At 34.7% G+C, this 14,662-nt stretch overlaps 1 protein-coding gene across 1 annotated transcript in view; it reads right to left on the bottom strand.

Moving 5' to 3' along the window:
• Positions 1 to 1,536: 1,536 nt before the first annotated feature.
• The window catches only part of LOC114497508 (tyrosine-protein phosphatase non-receptor type 20), a 63,788-nt gene continuing 50,662 nt past the window's right edge, over positions 1,537 to 14,662 (bottom strand). Inside the window, exons 7-8 of the mRNA XM_036027507.1 lie at positions 3,185 to 3,357; positions 1,537 to 1,647 (exon numbers count right to left, since the gene is read on the bottom strand). Coding sequence (XP_035883400.1) covers positions 1,537 to 1,647; positions 3,185 to 3,357 — 284 coding nt within the window. The remainder of the gene's footprint in view (positions 1,648 to 3,184; positions 3,358 to 14,662) is intronic.

Genomic DNA, 14,662 nt, shown 5'->3' with positions numbered 1-14,662 from the left:
TAACAACAAATGAATAAAAACAAAGTTGAAGGACTTCTGTAAATAATCCTGTGCCAGTTTCTGGAAGAAGTACCTGGAATAGGAGACATGACCTTTTAGCTGCCAGGGGTGTACAACCTTTTGTCATCTCTGGGCCACACTAGAAGATAAAGAGTTGTCTTGGGCCACACATTAAATACATTGTAACATGTAATCACAAAAGAATCCTCATAATGTTTTAAATAAATTTATGATTTGTATTGGACCACATTCATAGCCATTCTGGATTGTATATGGCCTGCAGGCCACAGGTTGGACACCCCTGTAGCATGTCCAAAAAATATGCCCCGGTTGCTGACTACTAAAGCTCCTCACCAGGATCACAGGTCAAAATGCCTAACATTAAAAGCCATACAACCCACTTCTTACCTTTTCCCAAATGTAAACAAGAAAATAATCAAAACCATTTTTAGCTTACATGGAAGAATATCTTGATATCTGTTTTTGTCTCTGTTGCATCGTTCATTCCCAGAGTTGTATTCACAAGGCAGATTCTTATATTCTAAAGCCTTTAAAGTAAGAAATATAAGTCATATATTTAATATAACAAAAAACACCTGCCTTTGTTTAGTGTTCATGATCCTTAACACTCTGTGTGACATGACCTTATGTTAAATGTTGTATGATAAGTGGAGAAATCAAACCCCATTTAAAAAGTACTATATAAAAGATCTCAAATTTGATATGTCAATCAACTAGTTCCTTGATGAAGAAATGTTAAACTCTTATAGATTCTTTTCTTGCTTGAACTTCATTACTCTTCAATTTTCCTTAAAAGAAAAGCCAATACAGAATATTTACTTCTTAAGACCTCTCCATAAATCTACCATTTTATAGACAAAAAATAGAATAACAGCAACAAAAATATATAAACATTTAAACAAAACATATAAATAATCTCAAACTTTATTCCTTACCCCATAAAGAAATTACAGCTAGGACACCAATTAAAGAATTCTTCCTTTCAAAAAAATTATCTGCCAAATGTAAATTCAATAAACATTTATCGAATGTTTAGTATGTACTTAGCAGTCTTCTAGATATTAGAGTACAGAAATGAATCTCAATCTAAAAATGGCTTCACCCTAAAGGAGTTAAGGAGAAGCTAGAGGGATGGACATGTGAACAATGTACAAAGATACCAGTATAAATGACACCACCAGATTGTACCTGAAGGTATGGGAAGGAAAGTTCCTAGAAAGTCTGTGTGTGTGTGTGTGTGTGTGTGTGTGTGCGCGCGCGCGCGCACGTGCATGTGCATGCATGCTTGCACGTGCCTGTGTATGTAAGGAAAGAAGAGCGAAGTGACTGGCTATCATTCCAGGTTAAAAGACAGGAATAAAGGCATGGAGGCATAGGTGTTCTCTCAGGGAAACACTGAAAAATATGTAACAAGAGCACTGAGCACTCGACCTAGCCCAAAGGAAACTATAACTACCTGGAAGGCCTTGTTTCATAAAGGCCTTCAAAAGAAATTGTGATATATCTAGTCCTACTCTATAGAATATTGATGGATAAAGCCTTAAAGCCTTCACATTTTAAAAGTTCTTCAGTAACTCTTAGCTGCCAACTTGGCACCACTGGTCTATAAATAGGTACTGGCAACTCCTGCAATGGGGAAATGAGGAAAAAAATTGTAGGAAGATGGGAAGAATTTTGTAAAATAAGATTAATCAGGAAAGACCAGAATTAACAGATGGTAAAAAATAATATAAAGCTATGCTAATTAAAACAATTTGGTACCAGTCTATGAATAAACAAATGAATGGAAAAAGACCAAGAACAAATTAAAATGTATGTAGGACTTCAGTAGACGATAAAACTGGCATTTTACATCACTGAAGAGAAGTTTCCAGAGAATCCTTGGACTATTAGGTAGCTATATAATGCTGGATCCCTACCAAATACCTTATAATGAATTAAATTCTAGCTAGAACAAAGATTTACATTTTAAAAATCATCAAAATATTAGGAAAAAACATGAAATTACTACAACCCTAAAGTGAAAGTGGAATTCATAAAAGACACAGAAAACCCTGAAGCCCAGAAAGAAAACCTTGCCATATGTGATAATTAAAAATTAGTTATTTTTTTCTTAGTAAATATGTGCACACACATGTGTATAATGCAAACATCAAACTGGAAAAGTTTACCATATATAACACATACAAAAGGGATAATTTACTCATGTAAAGACTTATTAATGGATAAGTAAAAGAATAAGTAAAATATTGGGCAAAGAATTGGAACTAGCAGTGCACTAAAAATAAACATGAAAGGCTTAATGAAAAGCACATGGAAAGCTATTCCTTTGGTCTCAAATAAAGAACTGCCAATTATATCATCAATAAGGAATCATTTGTCATTTAAGAAATGAGCAAATATCTAAAAATTTGATAGCACAAAATATTGTTTGCCTTTCTTTCTAGGAATTTGTTCTAAAGAATATGTACACATATGCACAGGCATATGAAGAAGGGTGAATGTTGTTCAGAATAGTCAAAACAAGAATAATCTAAATATCCATAATAGGTGACTATTTAAAGATCTTTATTCAGATAACAACCATGCAGCACAAAAAGAATGAGCTAGAACTATATGTGCTGATAATATATTTGGGAACTATTTCTTATGTGGAAAATGTTTTAAAAAGAAAGGAAGGGTAGAAAAGTAAGTAAAGTATATGCTAACAATTTTCCTACTAGTCTATATGAGAAACTTACTAGTGGAAAGGAGGCCTAAAACAAGTCAAGGGAGAAGAAGAAGATTTTATCCATTTTATAATCTTTTATGCTATTTGACTTTTCTTTTACCAGGTACACCTATAAATTCTAAAACAAACTTAATATTTAAAAATAAATGTAATTTAATGGGGGAAAGATGGGGAAGGGTCAGATCAAGGAAAATGTATAAAGAACCCATGGACAAGGACAATGGGCAGAGAAGATTGAATGTGGAAGAAGGGGGATAGGTAGGGCAGGGGAGAGATATGGGGGAAATGGGGACAACTATAATTGAAGAACAACAAAAAATTTAAAAATAAAATGAATGTAATTAAAAAAACAATGTATGTACTCAATCTTAAAAAAAAGAAAAGAAAAGAAACCCTCTGATACAGATGTGGAAAAATAAATAACATATAGACTTTTGTTAAGACTAAAATATTTACCATAAATTCCTGGATGATTTCATGTTCTTCTACTTTTTTCTGAAGCATTTTAAAACAATCCTTGATAGCTGATTTCTCATGAAAACTGAATATTAATGGCTGAACCTGAGCCAACTGAGCTAACTCCCTTTCAGAAACAATTTGTATACCTAAGAGAGAGAAAAATTCACATTTGTAACTTATTTGTATGTATGTAAAGGGAGATTTTATTGTTGTTGTTGCTGTTTTCTCCTAAATAAAGGCACAGTCACTTAAGGATTAATGGAAGTTTATTTTTTCAGGGGTGAAGCATCTATTACTTTGAAAGAAAGTATCCTTGTTTTGGAAAAATCTTAACTATGTACCTTGAAATTACATAAAACCCATGGTTCTTAGAGAAAACTATAAGTGCTGTAAACATAACAGATGCACTAGACCTGCACTGTAAGTGCTCTGTTGTGCAATGTGAATTGGGCCTATGTACTGACAATTACATCAAAGCAAGCATGCACAAGATCTGTACAGGAAAAGAGAGAACCTTTTCCTTCCTGGAACCAAGTGTTTGCAAGTCCCTGGAGTCTGAGATTAGAAGATGTGGAGAGTCTAACACACTCTTCCTTCTACAACAAATCAAGCACACATATATAACATTTATACATGTGCACATACATGTACACATGCATGTAACACAAATGAATAAAGAGGATCTATATGATGTGATCAATAAAACTAAAAACAGATATATAATATTATAATTACATGTAATATATATTATATAGTTATACACTTAGAATACAATAGTTTCTATATAATAGTACACATAGAAATTTTCTTTTTTAAATGACGATCTTTTAGATCATGTTGACAGTCTAGATTCCACATATCTGAAATTTTATAGATTTTATAAATTTACTTCACAAATCATTTTTGACATGCTTGATCATCATAGCACCTACTCCTGCACAAATCTTTTTTTTTTTGCATTTCAATTGTGTTTTTAACCTTTCTTGAAATAATAAAGCATAATATGCCAAAGTGTTATGTATTTTCTCCCATCTTCAATATTAAAGTGGTTGCAAAAAATTTACCAATTTTGATTTTTTTAATGCACACTGACAGCTGTCACAGTACAATCTAACAAAAATTTTTTTGTTTGAGTGAATTTAAAGACAACTAAGTACTCCTACAGCATCTTATGGAAAAAACTAAACAAACTTTTCATCCAACCCTAATAAAATCAAGTTAATACCAGCAAAAAGTATATTAGAAGCAATTAAGCAGAATAATGGGCATTAAAAAAGATGGAAATTTCTGAAAACCTGCACAGTGTTGGTAAACTCACCTTTTCTTGGAATACTACTATACCTAAAAGCTTTCTGTAAGGTTGGAAGTGAGGGATTGTGGATTGGGAGAGACATTCACAGAAATCTTAAAATTTTTCACAGATATCTCTAACTGTAGTATGAGATGAGGTCTAGGAAGCTCAGAAGGAGAGATAAAATACCCACAAGAGCAGATGCCATTTTGTCATCTTTGACCCCCAATAGAAAAATACTTAGAACTTTTCATTGTATTCTAGCCTTGCTGGGGGAAAAGAAAACGCTGAGCAAAGGCAGAAAGGAAAGAAAAGACAAGGTAGAATGATTGCAATGGACACTGTTGTTGACTCCTCAACACTGATTCTACCCTGATGGTTAATTAAAGCCTTTTGTGATCATTCCACAATAATTTCTTTGCCAGTGAACAATTCAGGAATAGGTAGGTGATTTGGGCCAGTCAGAAGCAAGGAGAAGTTTATTCAGGGCTAATGGGCAAGAGAATCTAGCCTCTGTCCCACTTCCATCCCCTGCCTAGACTTAAGCACAGAAACATATGGCCCTGATTATCATAGGCAGCCCTATTGTGACCATAAAAAGAATGAGCTGAGTATAGCAAATATGAAAAAAATAAAGAATTTATGTTCTTGATAAGATCACTGAGCAACTAATCATAGTGAACCTGGCACAGCTCCTACCTCTGATCTCCATTATAGAAGAAAATATATTTCTTTATTGTTAACATAATTTTGATTTTGTTTTCTTTTCATTGCTGCCTGGTTGAAGTATTCCAACAATCTGTATAGGTCAGGCTTCACTGTAGGTAATGTAAACCATTACAGAGAGATGTTATCTAGCTAGCTAGTGCTGACAACATCACTGGGTGGGTTTAAAGATCATGTGTTTCCCCTATTATGACCCAAAAATAACACTATAGAATAGTCTGACATGAAAAGTGCTACCTTTGCCAGGAGGAGGAATCTGAGGAAGCTGGACACTACAGCTCTAACTCCTGTCTCCTGGATGACACTACCTTAGCAACTATGGAGAACTTAAAAATTTACCACCACGGCCATTGGCTCTAGTAATGTGCCACCTTAGCTGCAATGAAGCACCAGAAATGCTGTGCCTGCTATAGTGTGCACCAGCAACATAGATGCTTCTCTACACATTTAAGTCTTGGCTAAGTGCATATGATTGGTCAAACCATATCTATCAGGATGTCAGAAATGTAATTTTTTTTTGTTTTCCTGCCTGAGTCATACAGGCAGGTACATGAGGAAGAGGGTATATTGAATCCTGAGTAAGCTGATCTACAACATGTGTGACAAAGCAATTCAACCACATCCTTTCAGTTTTCTGCTCCTTTTCCTTCAACCTTTGGCACATGTCATTGTCCTTGGGCAAAATCCAGCTGTTAAAATGTCATTCACGTAAAGAAAGATTTTAAATTCAAGTTAAATGGAATGAGAGTCAAGAAGAATTCATTCATGCTTAATTAGCAAAATCAAACAGATGTAGAACTAAACATGTTACTGAACAAGATGGAAATAAAACATGAGGTGTGGAAAATAATGAGAAATGCAAACAGCATGCAACATATTTAAGCCATTCTGAATGAAACATAAATTGTAGCTCCACCACCTTAGAAATAAGTAATAAGAATATGAATTATTTAGAATAATAAGACAAAATGAGATAAAAACAACAGAATAAGGTGAAAATTTTATAGATGTAATAAAATAAATTAAAGGTCAAAAGTACATGATTATAGAACTAATAATTAAATTAAATACTGTAATCAATAAAGTAGACAAAAATTAACTTATTTATAGGACAAAGATGTGTGTATAAATTAACAAAAAAAGAAAAGGGGGAAAAACAAAAGATAATGCATATAAAGACCTCATCAGAAGCTCAGAAGAAAAACTAGAGACAAGGTGTGGAACTCAGGAAACCCCCCTTCATGGTGCAAACTTGAACAGGGGAACAGCAGCTTCTGCAGAAAAGGCATGAAGCCCCAGCCAATTGCTTTCCTCCTATCTTCCTTAGGAATCAAAAGCATAATAAGTTGGAAAACTACCCTTTTTTCCAAACCCTATTACCCTCAAAACATAGGTTAAGACCTTCAACATTGGGGACAGAGAAGGTAGAAAAGCATACTGGGCTCTGACCATAATATATCTTCTACCCTTGAAGAAAGGGCAGAATAACTGAGAAGGCACCATTCCAGGGACATGTACATGAATAAGGTTGATCAAGGACAACAGAGCATGCTACTCCCATGTACAACCAAATCAGCAAGCAACAGAATTACAAGAGCATTATATTGTTAAGGAAAGGACCAGACCATGAATAGAAATTTTATCTTAGGCACAGGTACAATGGGGAGACCTAAAGTAAAGAGTAGGAAAAACATTGAGGTAAACCATCTGGCATGCCATATTCCATTCTAAGCACAAGGTAACAATACCAGAATCTGAAAGTGGTGGTGCACTGAGAGTTATGAAAGCACCATAAAAACTCAAATCCTGCTCAAGTCCTAACTAACTTGATTCAACTCCTTACACTGAAGGCCTACCCATTCCTATTTACCTCAGTCTCTAGAACATAAGACCTGGATTTCAACAACAAGAACAAAAATTATATGGCACACAAAGAAGCAATAAAAAATAAAATAAAACTCTTAGGAAACAAAGCAATCAGCAGGACCAGAAGAGGTATGATATCAGTGTTAAAATTATCAGACATTTAATTTAAAATATGATCAATGATTAAAGGCTTTAGTGGAAAAAGTGGACTACATGTATGAACAAATGGGGAATTGTATCAGAGATATGGGAAAATGCTAAAAGTGCAAAACACTGTAATAGAAATAAAAAATTCTACCAATGGGCTCATCAATAGGCTTGATGGCAGAAAGAAAAGAATCAGGAAACTGAAAAATAGGTCAATAGGTATTACCCTATGTGAAAGAGAAAAAGAGTGTGGGAGAGGAAGGCACAGAGAGATCACCCAAGAGCTACAGGCATATATCAAACAGACTAATATTTCTGTAATTGGAATCCCAAAATTGAGAGAATTGGAGGTGGAGGGGAGAGAGCAAGAGAGTGAAACAGAGAAAGAGAGAGAAAGAGTATTTGAAATGATAATGGTTGGGGATTTTCCAAAATAAATGAAAGATACCAAGTCTCAAATCCCAAAGCTCAAATGAAAAAAAAAAAAATAAGTCAGAAGACAAACCAGAACCCTATAGCCAACAAAAGTATCTTTCTGAACAAATGAAGGAGAAACAAACACTTTTATAGACAAACAAAAAGTGACAGAAGTCATTAGCAGCAAACTTGCACTGTAAGAAATGCTCAGTGAAGAACTTCAGGCAGAAGGGATATCTTACAGAACAGGAAAGTAAATGAATACAAAGAAATGAATAGTTCTAAACCTTCCATAAATGCAAATTTTTCTTAATCTTTACTTCTCTGGAGGATAACAGACAATTTAACACAAAAATATTAAATATGTATTTTAGGATTATTGTTATGTGAAATTGAAATATTTTATGACAAATGCACAAAAGATGAAAGGGAGAAATTAGGACAGTATTGTAATTAGGAAGACAGTACATCATTTGAAGTGATATACTGTTATTTGAAGAACAGAAAAAATAGATTGTGAAAAATTTTAAATGTATATGGTAAATTCTAGAGTAACCAAGAAAATGTATTTAAAAGAAGTGTAAATAAGACAACTAGGAAGATAAAATTAAATCACAGAATCATCTAAGGGAGAAAAATAGGAAAAAAAGATTTAAAAATAAAGGTAGTAAATTGATAATAATTAGCAAATGATAAAGTTAAATCTAAGAAGGTATATATAAAGGCATTGAGAACAGACACTTCTCCAAGAAGGATATACAGAGGATCCAGAGACACATGAAAAGATGCTCAGTATCGCTAGCTATCAGAGAGATGCAAATTAAGACAACAATGAGATACCACTTCACACCAGTCAGAATGGACATCATGAAAAAATCAACAAACAAGTGTTGCAGAGGTTGTGGAGAAAAGGGATCCCTAGTGCACTGTTGGTGGGATCGCAGACTGGTGCAGCCACTATGGAAAACAGTATGGAATTTTCTCAGAAAATTAAAAATGGATCTGCCTTTTGACCCAGCAATTCCACTGCTAGGATTATATCCTAAGAACCCTGAAACACCAATCCAAAGAACCTATGCACCCCAATGTTCATAACAGCACAATTTACAATAGCCAAATGTTGGAAGCAACCTAGATGCCCATCAGTAAATGAATGGGTCAAAAAACTATTGTACATATACACAGTGGAATTCTATGCAGCAGAAAGAAAGAAGGAGCTCCCACCCTTTGCAACAGCATGGATGGAACTGGAAAGCAGTTTGCTAAGTGAAATAAGCCAGGCAGTGAAAGACAAATACCACATGATTTCACCTTTAACAGGAATCTAATAAACAAAACAAACAAACAAGCTAAAATAAAACCAAAGACATTGAAATAGAGAACAGGCTGACAGTGACCAGAGGGGAGATGGGAGGGAATTTCAGGGGAAGGGAGGAAGGGTTTGAAGAAACTAGTATAAAGGACACATGGACAATAATAAAGGGTGATGGAGATGGGAGAGAGAAAAAGAGGACTGGCAGGTGGGCTGGGATGGCGGTAAAGGGTAGAAAACTGTACTTGTACAACAATTAAAATTAAAAAAATAAATACACCAATTAAAAAACAGATATTGGGACAGTGGGTGAAAAAATAGACCCAACCATACAATGCCTACAAAAAAACCACTTTAAATACAAAAACATAGGCAAGTTAAAAGTAAAAAGATGGAAAATATGTCGATAGGATCACCAATAAAGAGAATGTGGAGTGGTTATATTAATATCAGAGAATATATTAACAACAAAGCACACTTCAGAAGAAAAACATTACAGCGATAAAAAGTCAATACTGGGAGACAGAAAGGATGAATAGTGGAGCAAAGAGTATTTTTAGGGCAGTGAAACTATTCTATTTGCAACTGTAATAGTGGATATACGTCATTATACATTTTGTCCAAATTCATAGAATGAACAACACCAAGAGTGAACCCTAGTGTAAACTGTGGGCTCTGGGTGGAAGTGCCTCAATACAGGTTCATCAACTATCACAAATGTACCACTCTGGTAAGGGATATTGATAGCGGTGGAGAATGTGCATGTGTGCAGACAGGGAGTATATGGAAAATCTCTGTACCTTCTGCTCAATTTTGCTCTGAATGTAAAACGGCTTTAAAAAATAAAATTCATATTTTAAAAAGTTCATTACTAATGATAAATGATCAATTTACAGAGAAGACAACAATGCTAAATGTGTATACACCTAACAGAATTTCAAAATACATAAAGACTGATAGTGTTGAAAACACACACAGGAAAATTCACAACTGTAATTGAAGACTTCAGTGCTCTTCAGTCAGGAATCAATGGAACGAGCTAAAAAACTGGACTTGACCTAACTGACCTTTATAAAACACTCCTTCCAAAAACAAAATAAAAATTATTCTCTATTATGCATGGAATCTTCACTGCATAGACCATATTCTAGGCCAAAAATCAAAACTTAATAAATTAACCCTGGCTGGCGTAGCTCAGTGGATTGAGCACAGGCTGGGAACCAAAGTGTCCCAGGTTCGATTCCCAGCCAGGGTACATTCCTGGGTTGCAGGCCATAACCCCCAGCAACCGCACATTGATGTTTCTCTCTCTCTCTCCCTCCCCATCCCTTCCCTCCCAAAAATAAATAAATAAAATCTAAAAAAAAAACTTTAATAAATTAAAAGGAATTAATATAAAGTATGTTCTTGGACCATAATGAGATTAAACTTTCCAAATATTTGGAAATCAATATTTTCAATAACATATCTGGAAAATTAATAACACATCTGGAAAATCCTCTAATGCTTGGAAAGTAAAAAGCATACTTCTAAATAACCCATGGATTAAAGGAAAGGTCATAAGAGAAATTAGAAAATGTCTTTTAAATATACTTTTTTGTAGAATAGATTTATATTTATTTAAAAATTAGTAGAGAGTACAGAGTTCCTATGTACCCCATGCTATTGTTTTCCCTATTATTAATATCTTACATTAGGATATTATATTTGTTATAATTAATAAACCAATATTAATATTAAGTACAGTGAACCTAATAAGGTAAAAGAATACATACCCAATATCCAAAATCAATCATAGTTCTCTATATCAGCAATGAACAATAGAAATTATTTTTTCAAAATCTCACAATAGCACCAAAACTTATGAAATACTTAAACAAAAAATCTAATGATTTGTATAAGATCTATATATTTATAACTACAAAACACTACTAGTGATGAAAGAAATCAATGCAGACCTAAACAGAATGAGAAATGCTTCCATCAGGGGACATCATAATGATCCCATTGAGCTGGAAGCTAAGGATGCCACCAGGCCATTTTGGGCTCTTCATGCTACTGAATTGACAGTTTACTATGTTTGATTTGACTAACTGTAATTATCAAGGGGAAATTGCACTGTTCCTAAACAATAAGGGTAAGAAGGAGTATGTCTAGAATGCAGGTGATTTTCTAGAGTTCCACTAAAGTGATTAAAGTCAATGGAAAACTACAAAAATGTAATTCAGGCATGACTGCTTCTAACTCAGACCTTTCAGGAATGAAGGTTTATGTCACTTATCAGACAAGGAACTACAACCAACCGAGGTGCCTAATGAGAGGAAAGAGAACATAGAATTCATAGGAAAGGAGGCAGTTATAGACACCAGATACAACCATGTGACCAGCTGCACAAACAAGGAATAATAGTTGTGAGTATTTCTTCCTTTTTCAGTTTTCATATACATTCATATATACACACATACACCATATATTTTTGTTTTCTTTTACAGGACATTAAGGGGGAGTGTCAATTGGCTGAAGAAAAGAGAACATCCCTAAAACATTTAAAAAGGGATTTTGCCCCTGCCTGGCTAGCTCAGTTAGATAGAGCATTGTCTCAATATGTCAAGGTTATGGGTTCAATCCCTGGTCAAGGCACATACATGAATCAAATAGTGAATGCATAAGTAAGGAGAACAACAAATCAATCTGTTTCTCTAAAAAAAAATCAATAAATAAAAAAAGAGAAAGAGACTTTGTAACCTATTTTGGAGATGGGGGTAAGAGTGTGTTTTTAGTTGCACACAAGATAGTGTATCATCATTGATTGCAGGATAATTCTGGGTTTTTTTGGAAAGACACAAGTCATTTATTTTTTTAATGGCAAATTTAAAAATTATGTATGTGGTCCTATCTAATGGTTACCTATGATTTCCAGATATTTAAATGTTTACTCATTGGTAAACTCCTGTTTTCACTGTATTCCCAAGCCATGAAAGTCCTTGCACTTCATTTATTTATGTTTTGTCTTCTTTTTAAAAATGGAATTTTTGTCCTAGCTGGCATAGCTCGGTGGATTGAGCGCAGGCTGTGAACCAAAATGTCGCAGGTTCAATTCCCAGTCAGAGTACATGCCTGGGTTGCAGACCATGACCCCCAGCAACTGCACATTGATGTTTCTCTCTCTTTCTCTATCTCCCTCCATTCCCTCTCTAAAAATAAATAAATGAAATCTTTTAAAAATGGATTTTTATATCATATAAATACAATATTTTAAAGACTCTTATTTATGGAGATACCTTACAGTGCAAGATTTAAAATAAATATCATACAGTTCATCTGTTACTCATTGGTAGTTCTTATTTACTTCTTTCCTTCACTCTGCCCTTCTTTTTCTATTTTTTTACTGTTGAAGTAAGTTGTATCCATTTTCCCACCACCACTGCTACATCCACCTATCCCCACCTCCCACCCTCAATCCTACTCTCCTTTAGCTTTTTCCATGTGTCCTCTATACATGTGCCTTGATGACCCTTCCTCTTCCCCCCCCCCCCCCCCCATTATCTTCTCCCTTCTCTGCTCTGGTTACTTTCAGTTTGTTGTTTATTTCAATGTCTCTGGAAATATTTTGCTTGCTTGTTTTGTAGATTAGGTTCCACTTATAGGTGATCATATGATATTTGTCTTTCACTGCCTGGCTTATTTCACTTAGCATAATGTTCCCCATTCCATCCATACTGTCTTGAAGAGTAGAAGCTCCTTCTATCTTTCTGCTGTATTCATTGTGTAAATGCACCATACTTTTTGGATCCATTCATTTACTGATGGGCACCTAGGTTGCTTCCAACACTTGGTTATTGTAAGTTGTGCTGCCATGAACATTGGGGTGCAAGGGTGCTTTTGAATTGGTATTTCAGGGTTCTTAGGATACAATCTAAGCAGTGAAATTGCTGGGTCAAAAGGCAGTTCCATTTTTAGTTTTCTGAGGAAATTCCATATGTTTTCCACAGTGGTTGTACCAGTCTGAAATCCCACCGACAGTGCACTGGGGCTCCCTTTTCTCCACAACCTCTCCAGCACTTGTTTGTTGCTTTGTTTCTGATGGCCATTCTGACTGGTGTGAAGTGGTATCTCATTGTGGTTTTCATTTGAATCTCTCTGTTGGCTAGTAATGCTCAATACCTTTTCATATGCCTCTGGGCCCTCTATATGTCCTCCTTGGAGAAGTTTCTATTCAGATCTTTTGCCCATTTTTTAAATAGGTTGTTTGTCTTCCTGGAGTGGAGTCACGTGAGTTCTTTATATATTTTGGAGATCAAACCCTTGTCCAAGGTATCATTGGCTAATATGTTTTCCCATACAGTTGGTTTTCTTTTCATTTTAATGCTATTTTCTTTAGCCATGCAAAAGCTTTTTAGTTTGATGTGGTCCCACTTGTTTATTCTTTCCTTTATATCCCTTGCTCTAGGGGGCATATCAGTGAAAATATTTCTGTGTGGAATATCTGAGGTTTTCCTGCCTATATTGTCCTCTAGGACTTTTATGGTGTAATGACTTATACTTAAGTCTTTTATCCACCTTGAATTTATTTTTTTGTATGGTGTAAGTTGGCGATTGAGTTTAATGTTTTTGCATGTAGTTGTCCAGCTCTCCCAATACCATTTATTAAAGAGGCTGTTTTTGCTCCACTTTATGCTTCTGCCTCCTTTGTGAAATATTAATTGACCATAGAGACTTGGGCTTATTTCTTCACTCTCTATTTTGTTCCATTGGTTTGTGTGTCTGTTCTTATGTCAGTACCAGGCTGTTTTGATTACAGTGGCCTTGTAATATAGTTTGATATCAGGTATTGTGATCCCTCCTACTTTGTTCTTCTTTCTCAAAATTTCTGCAGCTATTTGGGGGTGTTTATGGTTCCACGTATGTTCTTGAAATTTTTGTTCTATTCTGTGAAATATGCCATTGGTACTGTAATAGGTATTGCATTGAATCTGTAAGTTGTTTTGGATAGTATGGACATTTTGATGATGTTAATTTTTCGGATCCATGAACACAGTATATGTTTCCATTTGTTTGTGTCTTCCTTGATTTCTTTCTTCAGTGTTGTGCAGTTTTCTGAGTACAGGTCTTTTACCTCCTTGGTTAGGTTTATTCCTAGGTACTTTATTTGTCTTGTTGCTATATCAAATGAGATTTTTTTCCTTATTTCTGTTTCTGGTATATCATTGTTGGTGTACAAAAATGCATTCAATTCCTGAATATTGACTTTGTATCCTGCTGTTTTGCCAAATTGACTTATTATGTCAAGTACTTAATTGGTGGAGTCTATAGGGATTTCTATGTACACTATCATGCCATCTGCAAACCATGACAGTTTTACTTACTCATTTCCAATTTGTATGCCTTTTATTTATCTTTCTTGTCTGATCACTGTGGCTAGGACTTCTAATGCTAGTATTGAAAATAAATGGTGAAAGTGGACATTCTTGTGCTGTTCCTGATGTTAATGGGAAAGCTTTTAGTTTTTTCCCATTGAGTATGATGCTGGCTGTAGGTTTCTTGTATATGACCTTTACCATGTTGAGGAGTGCTCCCCCTACTCCCACTTTCCTGAGTGTTTTTATCATAAATGGGTGCTGTACCTTATTAAATGCTCTTTCCTCATCTATTGACATGATCATGTGATTTTTTTCTTTCATTTTGTTTATGT

This window comes from Phyllostomus discolor, chromosome 5 (genome assembly GCF_004126475.2).
Source record: "Phyllostomus discolor isolate MPI-MPIP mPhyDis1 chromosome 5, mPhyDis1.pri.v3, whole genome shotgun sequence".
NCBI lineage: Eukaryota > Metazoa > Chordata > Mammalia > Chiroptera > Phyllostomidae > Phyllostomus > Phyllostomus discolor.
This window is presented reverse-complemented; position numbering and strand designations above follow the sequence as displayed.